Consider the following 25,152-nt stretch of genomic DNA (forward strand, 5'->3'; position numbering starts at 1 on the left):
CTCACAAACGGATGAAAACTTTGTCAGGGATGTAGCCAGTGAAATTTCTGCCAACTTTCAATGTCTTAGTCAGGTAATCTCTTAAAAAAAAATAAGATTGAAATAATCCAGTGTATCAGTAGATAAAAAAATGGATTTGGTTACTGTAGGCAAAAATGAAAAACTGTCGAACATGTTTATCCATTTATGTTAATTGTTTTCTTTCAATGCAAGTAGCTGTGAACATGAAAGAACAAGCAGAAAATTACAGCAGTTGAGCATACAGACGTTAAAGCGGTACTCTTTCTAGGCTAAAATTATTCCAAGGCAGCCATAAGACAGAGGGAATAGTTCATATTAGATATATTCTAACTCAGTCTCCCCACCAAAGCTACCTAGTGTTAAGAACACCTGTGCAAGACCAATGGTTGTAAATGGTTTTGTAAATGGGAAATACTGTTTTGTTGGTTTGCTCTTTTCACTTGCCTCAAAACTGGAGCCAGATTTTCAGCTGTCATAAATCAGCTCCTTTGAAATGACTTGATTCACACAGTTGAATATCTGGTCCATTAGCTCATTTTCCACGTGAAGAGGTATCTTTCTCCTTCTCGGAGCTGAGAGGGGAACCCCACCTTTCTGTGCCTGAGGTGTAGTAGAACCTACCTGACGAAGTATTTGGCAGGCTGGGCAATTAAACAGGAGCGTCTCTCTTCTCGCTTTCTGCTGTGAATTTGAAAGATGCAGAGCACTGCAGAAACCAACCTTCAGATACCAGTCCTACTGCTGAGTCTGTATTTTAAATGTGTGTGAGACAGCCTTTGGCATCTCTTTGAGAAAACAGATTCCTAAGACATAATTTCAGATATTTTTTTTTTTCCTGGAAAATTTTTGCTATATTATGTGGCTGCAGTGAAGTTTGTCATGATTTCCATTATAAGCTCTAATTTTCAAAGGGCTTTGACTAGAAACTTTCAGGGAGTTAAAATTTCTTCAGCTGAAATTTTAACATAAATTTTAATCTCATCCATTCCGTATTTCATTAAAGCACTCTGGCCTTATTTGAGGCTACTTTAAGGTTATCAGAAGGAAACTCTTCTACTTTCTAAGCCAGAGTTATATTTTGAATGAATGTTTATGCTCACGTCTCAACAAATTACTTCAAAACCACCAAATTCAACAAGTAGAGGAGAAATCAGTAGGAGTTTTGCACAGACGTGGAGAGTCATGGATGATAATTTAGTGTTATTGCCCTAGTTTTTATACTTTAGAATGGAAACATTTTAGTTTCTTTAAATAATTTTACTTAACGGTTTGAAAGAGTGAATGCATCAAGTCAGATCAGCCAGTGTAAACTGGCGTAATTCCAGGGAAGATGGTGCCAGTTTAAACCCAACTGGCCTATTCAAGTTTCCATATTGCCATTTTTAATATTGAATCATATGTTTTCAATGTGGCAGCTGTTTGGGTAACTGAACACCCGTGGGACTGCAGAGTCAGGATTTAGTAGCAGGTGAAACACCGCTATTTGCTAGAATTTTTTTGTGTAAAGCAAAAGAAATAGGTCTTTATATAAAGGCTCAATGTAAATGTCACTAAACGTCAAACTGACAGTTCAGTAAATGAAAAATTGAAGGATGTGCTCCTCGAATTGGACCCTCTGTAGGAGCCCTGGGAAGTCCAGGGGCTTTGTTTAGGGTGCAGTGGTTTTGCAGGCTTGGCTGCAGGTTCTTCCCCGGGCGTTTGTGCTGCTTCCCTCCCTCGAGTGGGGTTTGGTAAGGAAGGTCTGTAGGAAATTCCACCCTTCACACATCACTTTAGCTGAGGGTTTGGGGTTTTGCTTCACACGCTTCTAAAAAAATAATCTGAATTTTCAGGCTTTATTTAGGCAAAAAATACTAAAAAAAAAATATTTAAAAAATTAGAGGCAGTGAAACTTTATCCAGTGTTTCTAATGCAAAAAATGAGCCGGGGGTTGAAAAAGCAAAATCTTAAACCTTTCAGATACACTGCTCTTCAGTGTTATTTTTAGCAGTATTAGGACAAAATAATTCAGGCAGAAATATACATCTCTGGTTTTTTAAGTTCATGGTGTCTTTTAGTGTTTTTGCAGGATTATTAGGTTATTTTATCTGAGCTGCTAGAGTTAAGACTGGAGGACCACTCTTAACTTCAATGAAACAGGATTATACTTGGCAGTTAATTTACAAATTGAAATGTATTTATTATCACTGATTTCTCTTGTTAATATATTTTGTCTCTTCCTGTATCCACATACTGCAAATCTTTTTTTTTTTCTCTAAGTAATATTTCAAGGTCATTAAGAAATTAAATCCTAGCTCTATTAAAACCAGTTGAAAATTGCTACTAATTTCAATGGAGCTAGCATTTCACCTCATTTGAAATTGAACTTATTCTGCAGTTTTTGGTCACAGAATCCTTCAGCTGACTTTAAGGGGAGTCTTTGCCTGATGAGCATGTGTAAATCAGGCCAGTTGAGTAGATGTTTTTTAAAATAATCAAAGTTTGCGCTGCAATCACTGCAGTTACGTTTGGCAGCATTAGAACAAATCCACTGTGTAATTTGTACTGTAGAAGCTAAAATATTCAGGCTGATTTGATAGAGATGGACAGTACCTTGCAAAACATGAAGCTAGAAACCGGGTCTTTCTCACAAATTTTATTAGTCTCGTCGTGTTACATCAGCAAAATGAAGGCACATGGAAAATAGGTTTATTAAGTTAGATGCAGTTTCAAAATCTCGCTGACTGATCGAGCAGGGGGTTAGTCTGGGCCAGCAAAAGTTTTATATCAAGGCTTTTACCAGTCTTTCCATGGGAAGATGCAGTTTTAACTTGCAAAAATGTGGTGTTTTCTGGAGGGATGCATATGGGGTGCGTGTTTGCTTGCCTTTTCCTAATGTAAGTTGTATTTACATACGTATTATTCTTTTTTTTTTTTTCAACTGTCACAGCTGTGTAAGAGTAGCGTGTGATGGTTTCCAAAACCCTCCTGATAGACTTTTGCAAGTAAAACTGGGGAAGAGATCTGGCTAATATATCTGCTTCCATAATTAATGAATCTTTAGGTGACATCAGAGAAAATAAGTTCTATTGTGAGATATAAAGTGAATGCCACTTCCTGATATTTTCAATATGCAGCTGTGTTCCATGTGCCTTTGCTTAACGCACAATGAAGAAGACTTTATTATGTATTTATATTCAATTTGGTAAAACAAATCCAAGATATTTTCCATCTAGTCATCAAAAAGTCTGAAAGAATGAGTGTTGATCAGCAAGACTTGAATTTTTGAGATATCTTTTGATGTGATGCATTAAAAATGATCCCATCTGAGAACACATACTCATTTGGTCATGCTGTTTTAATTTTATTATTACAGTAAAAACAAAACAAAACAAAAAAAAAAACAACCACAAAAGCTTTACTGTGTGAAATGAAGGAAAATGTGAGGAAAGGGGATTTATTGATAACTTTCTGTTCACTTTATGATTTTAGAGAGAATGCTGTTACACTACTATTGTTTTTTATTGTATTTACAATGTATTCTTTGCCTAACCCTGTAAATTTTGAAATGTAACTATTGTAACCTGGAATAAATAAATAAATATAAATAATAATGAAGTGTTTCATGTTGCTAAACAACGTAAAAAAGCACAGGTCTCCTGCCCCCTGTCCCCCTTTGGGAACTGTTTTAGGGTTCAGCTAGTTTATGCTATTTGAACTGCCCATACTTTATAAAACTGCAGTTCTGGACTTATGTCTTAAATAACACCAGGTTTGTATTCTTTATCTAAAACAAAAAGCCTGTCATTTCAGCTTTTAGTCTTGTATGTGAAGCTTTTCAGTTTGGATCAAAGTTACTGCTGTAAAACTGTTTTGGCAAGTCACTTAAGATGAATCCTCTAATTTTTGACACACAAAATATGATTATTTTGATTACTGTAATGATCATCTGATCTTAAAATTAATATAAGTATTAAAGTCCATTCTATGTTTTGCTTAGTCTTGAAGTAAATGGAGTTACCTCTTAAATTTAAGCGTCAAGTGCATATGAGAGCAGTCTTGGATCTTTTATTATTTTCAAATGTCTCTGTATTCTCTTTTGTTATTTAAAAATAAATGCAGTTTAGCTTAGAGTACCAAGATGGAGAGGAAGCAGTGCCTGTATTCACAGTGAAGGTGCAGCGGTGAGGCGGGAAGAAGCCCTGTCTCCTTGGGCTTGCGCGTACCTGGGTGCCGCTCTGTTGCCTTTTTTAGCTTTTGCGCTATTTCACGAAAGCATTCCTAAATGTTGTTTTAAAACTCCTTAATAATTTGCTGGTTAAAAATAGCTCAGTAATTTGAGGGGAGGGTTGTTTTCAGCAAAGCTGAGCTCCTCTGCTTGTTGGCCTTGAGCAAATCTCTGCTTGCCTCAGTTTCCCCCATAGGCGTAAGGAGGTTAATAATCACCTCGGAGCTCTTTGAGATCCTCTAATGGAAAGCTTTTTGTAAGAGTAAAGTGCTGTAATTATTATTGCTATTATTATTGTAACAGTCCTGTATGTTTTAAAGCTTAGGGTGATGTTCATACCTAAATACGGCTCCACGTCTCCTCACTGCAGACACTGACTGCTCCAGAGGGCAATTCGGCCCACCAAAATTAGGCAAATTTTAATTTTGAAATTATTTCAATCAGGATAGTCCTCTGGAGATTTCAGTCTTTTTCTAGAGAAAAATATAGCAGAGTTTAAATCCCATCTCTAAGGCTGTAATTCGTTTCGGTGAACTTCAGCAGGGTGGAAGCTAGGTGCCGCGTCTAAGGTGGTTGTCTCAGCTCTTTCTGTTTGCTGGGGAAGGAGGGGATGTGATGATGCTCCAGGCTGCAATTTCCAGGCTGAGATTACTTGACCCTGAAGTTCCTCTTTCTGGGTACAGTGGGAGAGACTTCAGGTGATAATCTTGGCCCTACATGCGTAAATTTTAGAAAGCTAAAGAGAAATAATGACTTAAAGGACTAAATTCCCCATCCAGGTTCTACTAGCTAATATCTTTCTTTCCTATGTAAAGTACTGCTGTGCGGGGATACCCAGCCGTTGCAGCGCAAAGGTACGGTGCTGCTTATAGGATCGCTGCTTTTAACCTCCAGCTGAAATTTTATGGTTGATTTCTCCCTTTTTGGCTCGTGCTGCCGTTTTAATGAATTAAGGGATAAGAGGAGTGTGGGTCTTACAACATAGTTTAGACCACTAAATGTTGAGATGTGGCGCTCTGAAAAGCATGGGGGTGGCTAGCAGATAAGAAATTACTGAATTTTCTACACTGCAAGCTTAAAATGAAAATTGATATGTATAGAACTGGATTTTTGTGCATGTAGCATCTGATTCAGTTGACCTGAACGGAATTAGTTTTGATGAGCTGTGTAAATTAAAGGAAATTGAACACTTGGAAATGCTGTCCCCATGATGACCTCTGCCTCTGAATTCTTTAAAATAAATTTTCAAAGCAGTCTTTACCTCCCCCTGTTAACATTAAATGTCAACAGCTGTATTTTGCTGCTGGTACTTATTAACTTTCAGCCTTGTCTTTTTCAAGCTTTTATTGCTTTAGAAATGAATTAAAGCTTATCACCAGGGAAATGTAAGTCTTCCAGCTACCTTGGCTTCTCAAAATATGTGGGTTTTTTTCTTAAATAGATTGTTTAAATTACAGACCAGGGAACCTCCTTAATTGTGCTACATTAAATTTTGATTCTGTCATGGTTTGTTTTGGTGTCTGTTTTTCTAGCTGTTGAAATCCTGTTACAGTCGGTAATTCCGAGGAGTGGCTCTATTGTAAAGAAAAAGATGATAAGTTACAACTATGGTTGTAGTTAATGCTTTTACCTTTTCAACCTGAAAGCATTTTTTCAGTCCTTACTTCCTAGCTGAAGCCGGTTGTCCTTATTTCTTGGTACCAAGCATTCACTTTGCATCACATCATGGGATGATCACGTAGTTGGCCAGGGAAGTAGTATTTATTTCCAAATTTAACCCCTCCTTTCCCATCCTTGTAGCACTTAAAAGGAAACGGGCTTTAGGGAATGAAGAATTTTTAGAGGATTTTTTTTTTATGTGCCTTTGCTGCAACTTTTATCTAGTGGTAGTTGTCCACAACTCATATGTGGGGGTTTTGTTTTGGGTATTTTTGTTGTTTTTTTTTCAAAAACACACACAGGCATTCATTGCTTATTTCTTTTTATGTGCATGCTGGGAATCCTAGGATTTTGTACAGCATCGTGGCCGTTATCTTGGCCTTGTTGGTCATTTACTGGTGATAGGTACGGATAACCCTGGTGTCAGGGGCCTTTCATTTCCAAATCTGATCCTGAAAGGCAAGGCTGAGAAAAGCAAAAATAGATCTCTGCTGTGATTGCTTTGTAAATAGGCAGCTTGTTTTTTCCAGATTGTTAAATTGGTGGCTATTACACTGACAAATATGATTACAGTGTGTAGATTATATTGAAAATATTTTTGTCTGTTTGATGTATACTAAATTTAAGCTAAGTTATAAGGTGTGCTGTTTGGAAGTGTGGAAGATACAAGAGTGGAGCTACAGATAACAAGTTTATGCTTGTATTTCCTACTGATGAAGACTTTCACACAAGTTATTTCTATGGGTAGGTGATGAGAATATCACTCTGCATGTATATACATTTATTATACATTTTTGCATGATTATACATGTAGGAGTGGTACAATTTTGACTTGAGACTATTGGTGCCTTTTGTCCAAATATAATTTTACTTGTGTAGACACAACTATCTAAAATCAAATTTCGCTTCTGCTTTTGGAGACCTTAGTAAGAAGCGAGAGAAACAAAGATCTAAAGGACCAGTACACAGCTCCTGAAATTTTAGATAACCTGTTGAAAAAATGGTCAAATAGTCAATATTGTACTTGACCCTCGTATCTTCTGCACTCGACTGTTTATTTTTATAGATCACATTATATATGTTCACGCTGAACTCTGATGATAAGACTGAAAGAAAACATGCCTCTCATCATTCAGTCCAGTTGTAATTTCTGCATGTAATTTAATCATCGGCTTTCACAAATAATTAACTGAACATCAGCCAGCTTAATTTTGAACTTGGTATTCCATTATTTTGTAATTGCCTTTTAAAAAGACAAAGATTGCCTTTCAGTTAATTATCAGTACTTCTTTTGCAGTCATAATCATCAGTGTTTCATGTTGCGAACAGTTTGGTCTTTAATACATTGGCATTTAACTACCCATTTATTTTTGTCGGGTCTGTTTTAAGTTTGTAATACAACATTGTTTTATGAAATTGTTGTTTTGGAGGCAGGTGTGATTGGAAATATTTTGTGAATTTCTTCATACCTTGTTGCAAAACTGATCTTTACTATGGCTTAAGCAATATAGTCACTCTTTAATGAAGTGTGTTGCTAATCACAAAATAGGCGTTTCTTAAAATAGTGGGTTGACTTATGTTTCAGGGACCAAGTTACAAAAAAAAACCCAAAACCAAACCAGAACCAAAAAAACCCGCTCTAAAACCAGCTTTTCAGAGAACTAAATTTGAAACTTTTATTTCGTCATGTTCTTTGTCTTCAACAGCCACTTAACGCTCCTAAAAGAAGCCAATCTTTCCAGAAGAGTCTGTTCATTTTATTCTTTGTGACTTTTAAGATTTCTTCAGTCATTTTGTAATTCTGATGGTCCTATCTTCCTAAACACAATATTAGTTTATGATTATTTTATATTATCCCATAGAAATTATACCTTGTCTGTATCATACCCATAACAAAAAAGTCCTGCAGATACTCAACTGCCAGAACTTCCTTGGAGTTAAAGAACTGCAGCTGAGCTTTAGCCCAGCCTGTTTTTTCTATTTCATACTTGGTTTTGTGGATGAAGTCTTGACCCAAACTAAGTTTTGATTCTGCTATTTGGGGATTGGGAACTCCAGCCACTTTCATCCCCTCCGAGTTGATAAGCTATAGCTGAGATGAGGTATTTGAGTTAAAACGTGCATCCTTTCAGGATTACAGTATTTATCCGTTCTCTCTTTGCTTCCACATTAATCCTTGTCTTGAACATGACTTTTTTCTGAGCTGCTTCTGTTCCTAGCATGCTTTCCAATTATGAGTGATTTTCATTCCTCACAAAGAAAACAGTCCATCCTTACTAAATAGACCGAAAATAGCTGTTTGTTATTCCTCAAGAATAGGTTTCAGAATCACGTAAGCAGTTTTCTCTCCCTCTTTTCCCCTTCACTTTGGTAGCCAAAAATACATATGGTAATCATATTGAATTAAAAGCATATTTATCATTGCACATTATAGTTTTGTTTCTTGTTATTCTCAATCTTAAAAAAACAACACCAAAAAACTTTGCCATTTTGAAAGATTCCCCTGTCCTTGACAGGTAAATATTATGTAAGGAAAGTTGCCTAATGTTAAATTTATTGTCACTGGATCAGTTATATCAGAAAGTTAGTTTTATTTAATCAACCCTAAACTAATGTAAGCTGTTACTTGAGTTTTGTAAAATTCACTAGTAGAATATCTTGTCTTGCCAAATTTAATGTCCTGTAACTTACTATTTTTTATTTTAGACTGGAGGTTTTATACTTTTAACATTGTAAATGTAACGTTGTCAGACATGGAGATGTTTGTGTTGATGTAAAAGATAATACACAAGTAACATATATTGATAAATGTGGGTTTCGTACATTTGTGTTTTCTGTGTATGCAAAGGTTAAAATGTCTCTGTAATCTCAGACAGTGTTCATTGACTCGAGTGTAATAATTCATGTAATTTATAGTGCTTTAAGAGCTTCATGCAGGAGATTGCATTAATCCTTAAACAAGTTATTTGTACTTCTAAAGGTGTCTTTCACGTAATGTGACTTCTAATGCGCGTTGCTTTTCTCTCCTCCTGCAGATGGACCTCCAGTTGTAGCTCATTATGATATCTCGGACACAAACTCAGACCCAGAAGTGGTAAATGTGGACAATCTATTGGCAGCCGCAGTAGTTCAAGAGCACAATAATTCTTTAGGAAATCAAGACTCGGCATCTACCTGGAGAACCAGAGGGCTGCTAGATGAACTGAGTGCTGATACAGGTGTGTTTAAATTCTCTTCCTCTGACGTTGGTTCCAGCATCTCAGTTGATGTCTCTTCCTTTCTTGCTTTCAGTATTTTTGTAGTTTATACAGCTTTAAAAGCTCCCTGTGTGGATTTTGCAGTAAAGCATTACAGATGCTTATTAGAAAGGTCTGACATTTATTCCAAAACACAACTGATAAAAGTTGACAAAGATTCCTGCAATGTATTTTTGACACTAATTTTCTTAATTATTTTTTCTCTGTCTTTTCCCTCTAATTACTTCTTGGAACTTAGGTCTGGCGTTTTGGTGTTTTCTTTTTTAAAATGAAAGTGAGCGAAGCTTGTTGCTGAATGGTTGATTATGACAACCCACACCAACAGCTAGTAAACCGATCATAACCTCATTTTAAGTATTGTAGCTGTCTGTGTATGTCTTGTTTGTCTCTTTAATTCTTTAAAAGGCAAGCATTAATTGTTCCCATATTCCATCTGCATTTCTAACATACCTTAGAAAATTGGACAGAGCAGCAGCAAATAAAGATGAAGGGTGAAAAGGTGCTGGTAAGTGGGCTTAGCATCAAGCGACGGCAAAGAGAGCAAGAGCAGAAATTCTGTCAAAGAGTTCACAGAAGTTCACGTAGCTCATAAAAATTGTTCAGCTTCACCAAGTGCTTGCAGCTCTTCACTAACAAGAGTTAAACAACAACGTGAAATGTTGTTTTGGATGCAGAGAGCTAACAGGGAATATTGCCTATCGACTTCATCCCATAGTCTTGCATGCCAACATATTGCCTTCCTTTCCACTCATCTTTTTTTAATACCCGTGTTAAGATTTTTAGCTGCATAAGACACAGAGGCTTGCCTGCAGTGGTGGAGCGTGGCAGGTTTTTGTTTCATGCTGTGTTTTCCAGACGTAAGCCTGCCAAAAGGCACCTGTGTTGAAAGTGTCCTGGTAGCTCTCAGCCACTTCTCAATGTCTAGAAAGCTTAAAGAAATACAAGTATGTGGCAGATTTTGGAATAAATGTTCCGTTATTATATAGTGAACAAGTAGAATATGAGAGGGTCTGTTGCATTATTTTCACCCTGGTCTGTGGCTGGATGTTGCTCCAGCCTTTCTGAAGCTAGCCAGTGTTTCCCAAGCTGACAGAATAGCAGCTGACTGATAGTTAGCTATTTGACCCCTAACAAGCCCAGTCCTTTATAAGGTGATTTATTAGAACATCTGAAATTAACTTTATTATATAGCACTAATGGATTGGTAGTTCAAAGGAGTGTAAGGAAATAAAAGTAAAGTTTCTTACCCAGCTTTCTTCCACTTCCCGCTTACAAGTATAATGCTGCGATGCAGGCAGAAATTTTTCTTCCTTCCTCCGCCTATATCCAAAGAGAATCACAAAGAAGAGGTTACCAGGTAAAAGAAAACTAGAAAACTTCAAGAAACTTCTGCATCCCTGATCCTATGGGAATGTGTCCAGACAGATTCGTTCCTGGTGCTACGGCCATTTCAACATATGAAAGGTTGAATCTCTTTTTCTTCCCGTGTACACCTTGCCCCAGAGCCCTGTAGCCTGCGTACACCTCTGACTGCACATTTGTCCATACTGGCATTTTCTTACTGTGTCTAGGATTGCGCATTTGGAAAGCAGAGTTTTCAAATCTTACATCTTGTTCCCAAATTTAATCTTCAGCCAGTATCTAGTTTAACAGACATTAGATGATGTGTTCCCATGGGAAAATAACAACATCAGATTTTATCTAAGTGAAAAATCTTATTAGGACACACTATCACATCTTTGTGCATGGGCAAATATTTGGGGCTGTTTTGCAAGCCCTGATGTTGTCGGGCAAACAAAACATCTCCTTTGGGCGTCATCCTAATGTTCGTGCAAAGACATTAGCAGCGTAGGCATGTTATTAGGCATGAAATTTGTATGGCCAGAGGCTGTAAATCTATCTGTATGCTATAATCCTGATTTACACTCGGCTACTGTTGCAATATTTACTCTGCTAATCACAGTTTCTCTACTGCTAATTACCTTTTTGTTGTCTGAACTTAAAGCTATGGTAATATGCTAGTCTTTTGGGGCTGTCATTTATGCATCTGGACATTCATTTGGGGGCTATTTAAGAGCTGGTCTGCTTTGCTTCTCTGCCAAACATTACCCTCTCTAGCAAAGGGTGCAGAATGGTATTTGTGCCAGGGGAGGTTTAGGATGGATATTATGAAAAATCCTAGTATCCTCACCAGATCCTAATCCCTTCACAGAAAGGGTTGTCAAGCACTGGAACAGGCTGCCCAGGGAAGCGGTGGAGTCACCATCCCTGGAGGTATTTAAGGGATGTGTAGATGTGGTGCCTGAGGGACATGGTTTAGTGGTGGACTTGGCAGTGCTAGATCAACAGTTGGGCTTGATGATCTTAAAGGTCTCTTCCAACTAAAACAATTCTGTGATTCTACATCATTAATACATTAATACAGCACATTAAGGTGGGTTGATATCCATACCAGTTTGCGTGAATCAGTGACTGTGTTACTTTTCTGCTGCCTGTGCTGCAGCAGCAGTGACATTCAGGAGCGGGGCGATGCCAGTCACTGGGGTGGCGATCACGTAAGGCTCCCGGTTTGCATCGCCAGCACATGAATCAAAGCCTCTGAGCACTTCCATTTCATGTTTGACAGTGTGCCCAGCCACTTCTATTGAAGAAATATCTGTGACTCGTTTTGGGACTTTCTGGCAGTCAGTGATACTTGCCGAGAAATGTTCAGCTGAACCGTAATGTTAGAAAAAGTGTGCCCGGGCTATTGATTTGTTTTAACCTCAGCTGACAAATCTTTTTTGTCTTTTGAGGTGGTAACTCTTCCTTCAGGTGTGTGGCAGCACACAGGTTTCCTTCCCTTGCTAACCCTGACCAGATGTTGCACCAAGGGTCTTCACTTTCCAAAAACTGAACATACAGTATGGTCTCTGCCCCTCTATTTGCTTGCATCTTTTCCGAGGTTTCCCCGGCACTTACTTTAAGTTTAATTTCTTCTCTCTGTGACCTCTTGATCTGCCTTGGGGTATAATCAGTTCTGCATGTTCGCACGCCTTTGAAATTCAGAGTATTGTTATTGCCTCCTCCTTCTCTCATCTTTGAAGAGGTGTCCAGTCACACTAGATATCCGTAATATATTAATCTAGTCTCAAATTTCCTGCTCAACAAATGAGTCCTCCCCTCTGTAATACAGCTGAGTGAGTTGTTTCTGAGAAGTAGGTAGTCTCATCTGCCTCAGGGCTGCCCAGCATCCACCAAGGTACTGCTAGAGACAGTAGAAGTAATCTTTTATTTTAAAAAGAAAAATAAAGTAGAAAATATCCTTTTTTGTTGAAATCTTTTTTTTTTAACTGAATTTTTTAATAATTTATTTTCTGTAAAACAAATCATCATTTTGGCTGTTTTGAGTTGTCTGTGCAACTATTATTCAATATATCACAACACAGCTTCACTAATTGCGGTGAAGGACCTTCTTTGCAGCAAAGGCAAAACCTGCCACCCTTGTTGTGAGTATTTAGGGAGGACTCGTTTGGCAGACCAGTGAACTGGAGGAACTGTAATGGAAAAACAACACTGCTGTATATGGAACTTACTGAAAATCAGGTTATTTTTTTTCCCCAAGTATGGGGAAATGTTAGAGCAGATGTGTGAATTGATGTGACAATAAACTGATGGGTTTGTTGGTTTCTTTATTGACCACCTTCCCTTATTTTTTTTTTAAAGAGAATAAATTAATTTTCCTTGGTGTGCGTGATGTTTCTGTCCAGCCTAAAGGCTTTGTTTGCCACAGTATCATTGAGTTTGATTTACTGAAAATATATTATCTTGTTTCTTTATTTCAAAGAGGTTTAGGCACAGTCTCTTAGCATTGTGGTAAAATAACAGCTGGAAACCCTAATTACATCAAGTGTTCTTGATGCGATAGTCAGGTTTTGTTCACATTTGTGTAACACAATCACCAGAGCTACTGGGACTGCAGAAATCCAGTGATCATCCTGTACCGGGTGATGAACTGAAAGTTGGATAACTTGACTTAATATAATAATGACTCAGTCTTTTTTTGATAGATGGGAAGTGCCTTTTCCAGCTGATTTCTGAGTTGTGTAAGCTGTTGAACATTGCCTGTATTTGCATTTTCCCCATCTGTAGGTCATTTGGATCCAGGTTTCCTTGCAAGTGACAAAACCTCCCCTGGTAATGCGCAGATCAATGAAGAAATTAATATCGCCTCTTCTGATAGCGAAGTAGAGATTGTTGGAGTTCAAGAACATGCCAGGTATGAATTCCTTTTTCTTGCTCTAATAATCATTTCATTTTCTCAGAATATCTGTATTGCCAAAATTAACAAAGAAGGAAAACCTCCTGACTTCCACTACTGTAGTTATCCATCCATGACTGGTAGCAAATGCACATATTTGTACTAGTCTGCTGGTTACCCTGATATCAGAATGTTTTTCTTTAGAACACTACCAACTTGATAATTATTCAGATTAAGCTTGTGATTTGATATCAAACAGGCTAAACGATATGTAGTATTAAAATGCCAAATATTGAGATACCAAATTTATATACATCAGGAGCCATTGTTAGGAATTCAGATTTTAAGGGCATAGTGTGAATATGCAAATACATAAACAAAAATATTTATGTGGGTTCTTGCTTCCTTTCAAAATACTCACTTACTTTAAGCATTTAATCAGCTTCCAGTTCATTTGATTAATCAGTAGTCATAAAAATACTATCAACTTTTCAATGGCTGATGTCATAAGATAGCCCCTTTAGAATAAAAATGGGATCCGTATGAATCTTGGTTTTATTTCAAGATACAAGAAAGATCAAGCCCCCGAAGGAGATGAGGGTAAGGAAGCCAGAGGTTTCTCTTGAGCTCAGATAGAAAGCTGTCCAGCTGTGCTTCCACTGTTGATAGGCATTTTTTGATATTACTTTTAATCTTTAAGCCAAGGAATGATCATAGACTAAGGTATTATGAAGCAGCTGAACAAGACTGGTATTTTCATCTAGTGAGGAGGGTTAATTTGCTGGAATAAAGCCAAGTTAAAACAGTATACAGACAATCTCTCTTTAAAACTAGTCTGCTGCCTGGAGGGTGCTTGGAGGCAGGAAAGGGGCCTTGTTGTCCCTTCACTGCACCTTCCTTGAGGAAGAAGAAAGGTGTGTGGGACCCAGTTTCCCAGGCAGGAGCCTGCACAGATAGTGTGGGCACAGTCCAGCGCAGCTGGATGGGGAAAAGGGAAGTTTTAAAGTGCTGAAGGAAGAGAGATTTAGTCTTCGCTCTTAGAACAGTGAAAGTCCTTGCATGGCTAACTCTTCTGGAAGTTACTAATTCCGTTGGAAGTAGCTCTCCTGGCTGTTCATTCAGCCCACCCAGGGCTTGGAGGATCTTTGTCCTAATGATAAGCAGTGTGGACTTGTCCTCCGATACTAACTCGTGTAAATCTGTCTAGCGCTATATACACAAAACCCTTCTGCTTGAGGTCTCCTGTTCAAAAGCTTTCAGTGCTGCTTGCCTTGATAATGTTTACCATGTACAAGAATGGAAATGTTAAGTAAATGCAGAGTTGCTGTTTAAAATCAGTGTTAGTAGATAACGGACCAAAATAATTTCAGCAAAGACAGACGGAAAGCACGCTTTTGTGCTTTCCTGTGTTCATGTAACCGTCTCCCATCTCCCAAAGACTCATTCTTACTGGCTCCATTGAATACTCACACCTTTCAGATGTTCGAATCCTATTGAGAATTGTATTTCTCCTCCAGGTATAGGCTTGCAGTTATGAAGTATTGATGGGCTTCTGACAGGGTTGTCGTTTGGAAAAGGTTTAGGTTTTTGATCAATATTTTTTTGCGTGCTTAGTTAGTATGGTGTCTGGATTCAGTTCTTTTGCTCACACACTGTTTTTTACCGTGCTGCATATTCCTTGTTGTGGTTGGACTGGTGTGAGTCATGAAACTGTAGAGTTTGTCCGTCGCCTGTAGTTTTCCAGGTTGTTAGTAAATTGATGGTGTTGCTCATCATTGGAATATTACTTGGCATCTACTTAGGACGCCAAGTCATGTTTTTCAGTTTGTTTAAGTTTTGTACAATAGATTTTTTTTTTTTAATCACACATGTGTATAAAACAGTCTTCCTCCGTTTTTTTTTTCCCCCTCCTTTTTTGGTTGCCTTTACTTGGTATCTTCCCTTAGCTACAGATTGGAAAGCATGTTCCCTAAGCTAATGTTTGGTTGAACATTTTGTTATTGGCTGCCTGCATGACTTGTTTGAGGATGAACACTTTTATTTTTGCAAGGTGTCATTTCTGTGAGATGATTTACAGCTTGCTTTTTGTCATCTTTAGGGAGAAAAGTTAGTATTAGCTTTGCATTGAGGACTGTTCTATATCAGAATGATGGATCATAGCCCCTGAGACCGAACATCGTAGTTAGTTTGCTTTGGCTACAATCTTTTCTTGTCAGTTATGGTTACAAATATTTCTTCTTAAAAGAAAGTTGTTTTTTTTTAAAAAATATCCCCTATTTTTGTTAGAGTTCCAGTCTCTTAGTACCAATTCTTTGTAGATACATACTTTAAGTGTGTATTTTTAAGACTGAAGAAGTAATAAAAAGAGTCATTCTGAACATCACATCCAAAACTAAATTGCGAATCTGAGAAGGAAATGAGACATTTATATTCAGAGAAGTTAGAGCTCGGAGAATGGGATTTTTTATTCTGTTTCGTGAAACCCTACTTCTAACCAGAGCCAAGAGAGATGAGCAGTTCTGGAGAAAACGAATTGCACTGCCTTACATTAAAACAAATAAAATGTAAATGTCAGGGATATTTGACCAGTGCAGAAAACCTGGGTTCCTGAAATACGGTACACGTGCTTTCACAAAGAAACGAGAAAAGGTTCCCCCAGGAGCCAAACGTCTCCTGCTTGAGTGTGCAGCAGGGACCACCAGTGCTTACAAGAGCAAAACAATTTTTGGGGCATGAGGTATAAAGTTTTACCAGTGCCCGCTTAAGATTTACAGCTGGAGTGATCATCCTAAAGACTCCAGTGAATTCCTGTCATCACTTCATCATATAACAGAATTAGCCTGTCTGTTGTTTTGGTTATTTTTCTAAGTATTATTAGTTTGTACTTCAATTGTCATGTATCTATTATGAGTATAATAGGCAAAAATATTCTGCAAATAAGTAGATATGTACCTGGCTTCAGCAAAGCACTTGAGTGTGTGCTTATCTTTAAATACATGGTTTAATCTCATTGATTATAATCGTCGAAAGCTTAAACATTTTGTTCAAGTGGGGCTATGCTGTTATCAAGAGTAGTTCCCAGCATGTTTGTAAGTTTTAGTTAAGAAGACCAAACAAGAACCGAGTGTAATGGCTGTAATAATGTAATTACAAGCTGTCTCTTGTAATTATTGTAACAAAAATGTCGTGATGTCCTTATTTTAACATGGTTTTGATTTCATATGGAAAGAGAGCTTTTCTCTTTGTCTCATCAAGCCTCCCTTAAAATTTTTCTCTTTTTAAAAGTCCAGTGGGTAAAACCGCTAGCAGGAAGCTATATGCTCCTGAATAAAGCATGGTACTACACGTGATGGGGCAGACTCCTTCAAGATCCTTGGGATCCGTGCACATATTTTGTAAGGAATATCACTTTACACCCACTAGCAGAATTCAGTTCTTAAAAATAATTTAATCCCCACCACCACCACCTCCAAATTTAAATCTAAGTTTAGTCTCAGCTTTGTTACTGGGTGTTTAAGATGCCATGGACTCTGCAAATGGAAAACCCACGAGGACGTTTTGGAGAGGGGCATGTTAACAAGATGCCTAAGTGATAAACCACCACAGTGAAGAATCTCGTGCCGTAATTCAACAGTAGCTTTAATCCTTTGTGGTTTTCTTGCCTTGCTACAGGTGTGTGCATCCCAGGGGAGGCGTGATTCAGAGTGTGTCTTCCTGGAAGCATGGCTCAGGCTCACAGTACATTAACGCTCAGCAAACGCAATCATGGACAGCTGTGACTCCCCAGCAGAATTGGTCTTCGCCCCCAGAAGTAGTAGACCTCACTTTGGATGAGGATACCAGACGCAAATATCTACTGTAATGCGGTGTCACTGTGTTTCTGTCCCCACCCCTTCTCCCCTTTGTGGCACAGAAGTTTGTTGTTAAAAGCTTCAGCTTCAGAAGCCCTGTTCCTGGCATTACGAAATTCAAACTCATGAAGTTTTTTCATTTCCATAAAAATATAGGATAATTTCAATATAATTTTTAAATGATTTTGCCTTCTCAAAGGAGGATTTCTCCCACAATTAAAAGCCAATAGCTCCAAATTTTTAAAACACATCTACAGTTACTAACTTGTGTGTGTGTTAATCTGAAGAAATAACTGTGTGCAAACTTACGTCCTCCCGCCCTTTCCCATCTCCAACCTCAGACCATTTTTAATTTATCAGTATATTGGGTTTGTTAGTAGAAGTTAGCGTTTTGCTGTGTGAGCATCAGTGATTTTGAGAAATGCTGTGTCCTCACTAATTTCAGTGGAACTGGGGGTATTCAACACTTCCTAAAATTGGGCCAAGAGTATTTATACCCAAGCTGATTTGGTTTATGTTACCAGCAGGAGGGACTGTCTTTAATACAAACGGCCCATAACATATGCACTGAACTGCTTTTAATTAAAGGATTTTTATTTTCAATGTAATTTATAGTTTACACTCTTTTCAGTGCTGAGTCTTCTGTCTACTTGACTACTGTGTTTCACTGATCATTTCCCACAGCTTGTTACAGTTTAAAATAGTAATAGATAGTAGTGACTTACTCACAGCTGATTATTGCAAAAGCACAAGAAAAAGTAATAAAAAGGCCCAGCATCCCTCTCCTTTTTAAATATAGCTGAACTTTTTTACCTATATCTGAGTCTTGCCTGGAGTAGGAGAAGGAGAGAAACTAAACATTTTGCTTGTAGTCCTCATTTCTGCTGTTGCTTATTTGCTTCATTGACTGTCTCAAAAAAAAATAAAAAACAAAACCAAACCACCTTGCAAAGCCCCAGTCTGGCAAAGCACATCAGCAGCTGCACAGCGTTCAGCTCGGACGGTTCGCCGAAACTTGTGGGGCCATTCAAGTGCTTAAAACTCTGCCTGAAAAGATGTTGCAGGATCAGGGCTTAAGGTTGTGATTATTACTATTTTTTATTTTTTTTAAAACCAGATCTGCACCATTTTCCTGGCTTTAGGTGACATCTCATCCTAGTTTTGCAATTATTTTTAGGGTATGATCCAGGAAACACTTTCTACCAAAATATTTTCCAAAATCAGTGGAACTACTTACTTTAGCAGGCTGTAGTTTCTCTAGTGTATATGGAAATTCCTGTCCCTCATCTGTCATTTTGAGCCTTTCTCAAGGCAAAAACCAAAGATTAGACTTTAACGAGATGATATTCACTTTAAATGTCTATTGTGCAATTAAAATGTTCCTTTTTATTCAGAATATTTCTAGTGGGAATTTTGTACAGCTCTTATCATCAGTTTTTTTTTTGCCATGTAAGGCTGAACAGGGGTAGTCAGGACATGGGAAGTTCTGTTTTCTTTTTGTGTTGGCTGGTTTCTAAATTTATTTGGCTTCCAGTAATTTTATCTGTGGGCAAAAAAAAACAAATAAAATTTCCTATGTTGTCACATAACTCAAAGTTAAAAAAAAAAACGACCAACCCAGCAGTGGTGGTATAGTTAGTAACAAACAGCTTTTTCTTTAATAAGCAGAACGGTTATGACTGCACTTTAAAGAACAGCTAGGTAAGGGATTGATACTCCAACTTCAAGCTTTTTAAAAACATTGAACATAAGTGTATTGCATGGCCAGAAAAAATGTATGTGGTGCTTCTAGTGACCGATTTCTTTCTCTGGGGGTGGGCGGGAGGGAGAAGCGCGTGGATGGAGCCCGTTCGCGTTAGCAGTAGGGAAAAGCCCTGTCCTGTTTTGGGGCACTATATCAGTAGTGGCTGTCGATCTTTTCTCCTTGTATTTTAATCACACAACTCGGCCGTTGTCGTAGTGGGCTAGCACACATGCTGTAAAGGTAACTTTGGAACAGTGATTCAGTGTGGCTGCTTTTTCATAAAGTCTTTTAAAGATCCGTTTTGAAGAAAGCTGCAGGGACCCATTTGTAGTCCTTCCATGAAAAATGCAAACTAACTCTCTTGTTTTTCAGTTTGTATATGATGTGACTTCCATGTATATATAAAAACGACTGCGTCCTAACCAAACTTCCTCCAATTGTGCACTGTGTTTGTTTAAACCATTCATGTATTGTAGTCTGATGCAGGTTTTCTTTTATTTTATTTAAAACACTACATACTTTCTCTTATTCTTAACAAATTTGAAAGGGTAGTGATCTGAAAACCGCAATCACTGGATAGCTAGGAAGTGTTTTGTTTTGGTTTTTTTTTTTGTTTGTTTGTTTTGTTTTCCTTTTTTTTTTTTTTTTTTTAAGAGAGCAAAAGGTGCCTGGATGGTTTTGCTCTTCTCAGCAGGAAAGAGAAATGTTAGCCATTGTATGGCTAAGAACCAACGCACTTGGGGCCTGATCCAGAACCCACTGGAGTTGATGCTGGGGCTTTCCATCGACTTCAGTGTGCATTGGCTCAAGCCCTTCGTGGTTTAGCAGTTCCTGAATTGCTGGAGTGTGAACTTGGAATCTTCTGTAGTGAAGACAAATCATTGCTTAGAATATAAACGGTTAAAACACGCGACTCTAGTTCAAAAATTTGATTCTTCTCGACACTCATTATTTAGTTCTCATTTTCCATCTAGTATTTAATGGTCTTTGGAGAAAAAATAATAATAAAACAGAGTGTTATATATATATAAATATATATATTTTTGGTGCAAGATGAGAACTTCTGTTTTTTGAAACAAGTCTGTAGCATAAAGGTTAAACTATTTTAAGACAAAATAAAATAGAGTGTATTATTTAAACAATATCAGCTTGTTTGGAATTTTTTTTTCGCCCCACCTTCATTTGATTTGCTTCTGTTTGTCACATCTCCAAAATAAAGCCTGAATCTCTGGGGATGGATTACAACTGCCCAAATTCAGCACTATTCCCTGTGTTTCACTTTGAACATCCGTGATGAAAATGTGATTTCCTGACCGCAAAAGCTTACTTTTACCTCCCAAACCAAGGCAGGACCACCGCTTCTCCCAGTAGCGCTGCTGGGGGATGCCGGGGGATACGCAGGTAGCAGCAACGAGCGGCCGCTGCCCATCGCACTCTGCAGGATCCCTTCTAGGGATACGGTTTCTGCGTGGCCTCCATCTCCACGCACATCACAGTCCTACAGCTGCCAGAGCAACCATCATACCACTATTTATCCGGCTGCATCCCCTTTGTCCCGTCCTCACAGCTGTCTTCTGCTGGTCAGGAAGTGCATTTGAGCAGTTCAGATTTTCTCATGCAACCACGTAGTGCTGAGAAGCTCAGATCGACTGCTGTTTGAAACAGATGTGTAGACCAGCTGTGAAGCTCTGGGCAGGCCCTCGCCGACAACAAGAGGTGGTGCCAGCCTGGACAGCCTATGGAGAACCACTAAATTATACCAGGGAATTTACAGCTGCAAGTAAAGAGAAGGATGGCAAGTATAACTGCACTGTGCTAAACTTAGGGTTCCGCTGCCTGCCAGTCTTCTCATAGCCCATACGGAAATAGGAATAATAATAAAATCCATTATGTTTGCAGCTAAATAGGGAAGTTTGCTTTAGTTCTGATGTTCTTGTCATGTGAGAAGGCTCTCAGTGATACGAATAAGGAGAGCCATTTATCCACGTATTTAAAACGTCAAGGTGGACAACAAGAGTGAGGTGAAGTGAGTTGGCTTCTCAGCCCTGCTGAGTTCTTGGCTTTTGTGAAGCTTGAAAATGCAAATTCTGGGTCGGGTGGTGGTTGTGGAGGTGGACGCCAGGCTTGGATTTTATTTCATGTGCATCACCAGCTGAGGGAGAAGAACGCTGTGGGATTTGGTGCAGATGTGGGAAGAGGAGAGCTGATGCATCTCCTGAATCTTTTTTTTTTTTTCCCCATCACCGAGAGATAGCCAGAGTCTTTGGACTTCAGGACACACCGAATGGAAAGCTTGAAATTTCTCCTGCGGCACTCAGCACATCCCTCGTGGCTCAGGCCGCTTTATTTTTATGTAAGAGCCACTTGGCTTTGTGGCAATTGTCATTTCTGGGGCAATACAAGAACTGGCAAAAACTGCCCAAACAGGTTAGATTTTTGTATTGCTTTCCCCAGTGAATTCGTTGCAATGCAGATTAATTAAATGCTGAAAATGTAGTTGGTCTGCCTTGAAAGGGTGTTGCTAAGTGGATTAGCTCCCCAGTTCCCCAGAGAATCTGTAAATGGTGTCCTTTGCTGAGTCCGTTGCCTCCATTTGCTGAAATACTACTTTTTCTTCTTCTTTTTAGGCCCTTCATCTGTGATGGTCAGCTGCTGTGGTTTTCTCTTGAGAGCATCATGGGGATGCTGTTTCCCATCTGTCTGCAAAGGAAAGGAGCGATGTGCCTGTGAAACACAAACGTGCGACAGACAAACCCTGCGTTTACTTTGGGCTTTGGTGCAAATCAGGTGAACACCTTCCTTTTATTGAAACTAAACAGGATCCAACTCCCCCCCTCCCAGGTCTATCTTGATACCAGAGAGTTAATGAAAGTATAAATGCATTCCTGAGAGTCCTTACAACTACTGATTCATAAACGCCCCTTGGAAGTTTTCTGTTGGACCTGTTTAGTCATCTGGATTTGTAATTCAGTTTAAAATTAGAATTCGAGTGCCAGCTACTGGGAAGGAAGGATCTTTCAGGCAGTAAATCTCAAGGCAAAGCTGGAGTGAGCAGGGGAAAACTGTCTGAAAGTTTAATTTGGGGTAATTTTCTACATTTATTAACTGCATAGGCAGCTTTGGGTGAATCCAGGGCAACCACATCAGAGCTGGAAAAAGAAACAGGTTCCCTGTCAAATTCATTTTTCATTACTGTAGGTGATGCAAATTGAATGCAGAACTCCTGGAGTCTCGACCGGTGCATTTTTTGGAGGGTTTCCTGTGCGTGGCTCTGACAAAACAACGTCTCATACAGCTGAGCATCACATTTGCTTTGCCTGTGGCTTAATAGCATTGACAGCTTTTGGCTGGCCCATGATCAATGGCACCCAAATCTTTGTTTCCTTTCTGCCAGGTGCTTGCGTGTTGACTTTCAACTTGACATGATCAAACTCCAATGTCATGTCCATCACTCCAGCTCATCCAGTCTCATCCATGTCTTCCGGTATTGACAGTGCTGCTGCACAACTCTTTTTAGTAGAAATCTCCAACTCTGTATGCCGAAGTCATAAAAATAGTAACTTTCCATTGCTTCCTTGGAAATGTACCTTTTCTAATGTTACCACCCACAATCATAGAATTATTTAGGTTGGAAAAGACTTTTAAGATCATCAAGCCCCACCAATTTAATCACTTGCATCCTAAAATACTCTTGATTTCCCCCCATCGTTACAACTATAGCCCTCTGGATGTCCCAGCGTTCAGTAGCATGGACTTCCAGGGGAGGCTGATGTTTCGAAGCAGGGCACATTGAAATCCCCGCTCTGGGCTTGTAGATTCGTAGGGGATGTTCGTCCGTGGTGTTGTCAGAGGTGGTTGGGCTGGAGTGATGCTTTTAAGATCCTAATGGGAAATGTGTCACTTGTGCTATGTGTTCTCAGTCAAAGCTCATCTTACCTGGCACAGGATATGACAGAGATTCATGAAAAGGTGATTTTATTGCTTTTCCACGTGATTACACTTCCCATTCGGGTCCATTTATCCACAGTCTCCCTGGACCACATGTGACAAAACCACCAAATAAAAATACCCCTCACAAGAGCTCTGCCAGTTACAAATCACCGGCCGAGCACCTCGGATCTATTTTCTGACATCTCACTAACGCCTCCCTTCTGCCAACATTTTACAGCTCTAATGGGATCTGTCGTCTGCACGAAGAGCCACAGAGAAGCTCTCTGCGATGTGTTGATGGGGCTGGAAACCACCTTGGCTGAGCACTCCTCCTTCTCTCGGTCAGCAGCACATCCCCAAGAGGAGACCCCCTCCTCATCTTGCAGCAAGAAGGGATGGCACCCCAAGAAACCCACTTTTCACTTAAATAAGTGGTGATGTGGGTTAGTGAATAGATTTGGGTAAAGCGGTGGTTCTTCTGAGCATTCAGGGTTGGCTCTTGAAGGCGAGGGACTGCACTTGCTCAGTTTCCCATCTCCTTGCGTGCAAGCAGGGAGGGATGGAGGCTTCTTCACAAGGTGGGCTACCAATGAGGACAATGGGACCCATGGGAGTGGGGCTGGTGGGTGACTCCTTAACTGCTCCTCTAGCTTTACCTCTTGCTTCTGGAGGAGATCGCCAACCCCTGGGCAGAAGGGTCATCTCCAGCATGATGGAGAGGTACAGCCAAAACCTTGGCTTCTAAACACGTCCCTGGTGGAGATGGTCTCGATGAGGATCTGCTCCTCAGTGAATGTGGGAGATGGGCCCTGCCTGACTATAAGATGCAACCCAAGGAGCGGAAAAACTGCAGGTTTGGGTATTTTCTCAAGCCATTGTCATTTCTGATGGTTCTTTACATGTGCTGGGTCTTTTCTTGGACTGTTAGTGTCACATTTCCAATCCCATGCTGAATATTAGTCTGGACAGCCAGTGGTGGGAGCTCACCCTCAGTCTGTGGAAAGACCAGAGCTCTTCAGAGAACCGTTTTCAGCTCCAGACAAGTAAGAGATGGAGATTATCCAGGCAAAATCCTGGCTGACAATCAGACATGGAACCACCAGCTTGTAGAAAGACCCCCGTTTCTGTGCTTAACCCAACCAAGCCTCCCAAATACCTCTCATTAAAAAATGCCCCTGAAGTGACGAAAAATCCAATTAGTGGGAGTCTCTACATGACCACAAACCGTGTCTGGCCTGGGAAAAGCCAGACGTGGGAACCAGAAGTGTGTAGGGGAAGCAGCGTATATACAGTATGCCCTTCTTCAGGTGCTTGGGGCTGGGTGGTGGTTTGCTCCGACAACCGCAGTACGTACTAAATAAGCAAACAATCAACCCATCCCTGAACACCTAATACAATCCTGTGGCTTTTTGGTGTCTGTTGGCTCCAGGGGAGGTGTGAAGCTGCTCAAATGATCATGCATTACTTAGGCTGGAGTGAGTAAGCAGATGCCTTCCCTTGAATAATTGAAGACTGTGTGTTTACCTGTGCTGATGCACTCATTCGCCGTGGGTGTGTCATAGACATATTCTTGATGACGAGCACCAGACAGCCTCAACGTAGCCCTTGGACTGCTCTTGTGCAACCAAGCCCATGCCACCACCTCAGGCCCTGACACATGATGTGATTAAGGGACCAGAGAGCAGCATGCTGCCCCTCCTCTGCTGCAGGAGATGCAAAACTGGTCTCAATATTGTTCTTCATCCAGTTGGGTTTATTTTTTCCAACTTCTTTTCATCAGGCAGAGTGGGTTCCCCCTGGGTTTGAAAATCACTGTCCCCCGCAGAGGTGGGGAGATGGGTGCAGGTCACCTTTGGGAAAACCCATGGCAGACTCAAGCAATTAGGAGACAGCAGTGGGAAGGTGAAGAGCTGGCTGCAGGCTGAAGACACCCAGAGCGGAAGACAAAACATGGTGAGTAAATCCTAATGAAAAGAAGGATGACTTCAAAAGGCAGCTCACAGCGCGTGTTGGACAAGACTTGGCAAGTTGAAAATGCCATTTGGTTTATCCTCCTCCATTGCAAATGGAGGATGAACTTCTAGTGCATGCCTGACCATCCTCCACAGCTCCTGAGAGTGTTTGAGGACAACTTCTGTGGCCAGGATGCTGCTGAAACATAGTCTCAGACCATTAAACATTAAACATTAGGAAGAAGTTTTTCACTTAAAAGGGTGGTAAGACACTGGAACAGGTTGCCCAGA

General features: G+C 39.6%; 1 protein-coding gene across 2 annotated transcripts in view; it reads left to right on the forward strand.

Moving 5' to 3' along the window:
• Positions 1-21,730, forward strand: part of ARK2N (arkadia (RNF111) N-terminal like PKA signaling regulator 2N) — a 48,560-nt gene extending 26,830 nt beyond the window's left edge. The window contains exons 3-5 of one of the 2 annotated variants that reach the window (XM_082497272.1): positions 8,923-9,105; positions 13,276-13,402; positions 17,057-17,375. In XM_082497272.1, the coding sequence (XP_082353398.1) occupies positions 8,923-9,105; positions 13,276-13,402; positions 17,057-17,246 (500 nt within the window). In that variant the 3' untranslated portion in view covers positions 17,247-17,375. Of the gene's footprint in view, positions 1-8,922; positions 9,106-13,275; positions 13,403-17,056; positions 17,376-21,606 lie in introns of those variants that run through there. The other variant, XM_082497271.1, reaches the window with a different exon arrangement.
• The last annotated feature ends 3,422 nt before the right edge of the window (positions 21,731-25,152 follow it).

This window comes from Vanellus vanellus, assembly GCF_965231255.1.
Source record: "Vanellus vanellus genome assembly, chromosome: Z".
In the NCBI taxonomy this organism is placed as follows: domain Eukaryota; kingdom Metazoa; phylum Chordata; class Aves; order Charadriiformes; family Charadriidae; genus Vanellus; species Vanellus vanellus.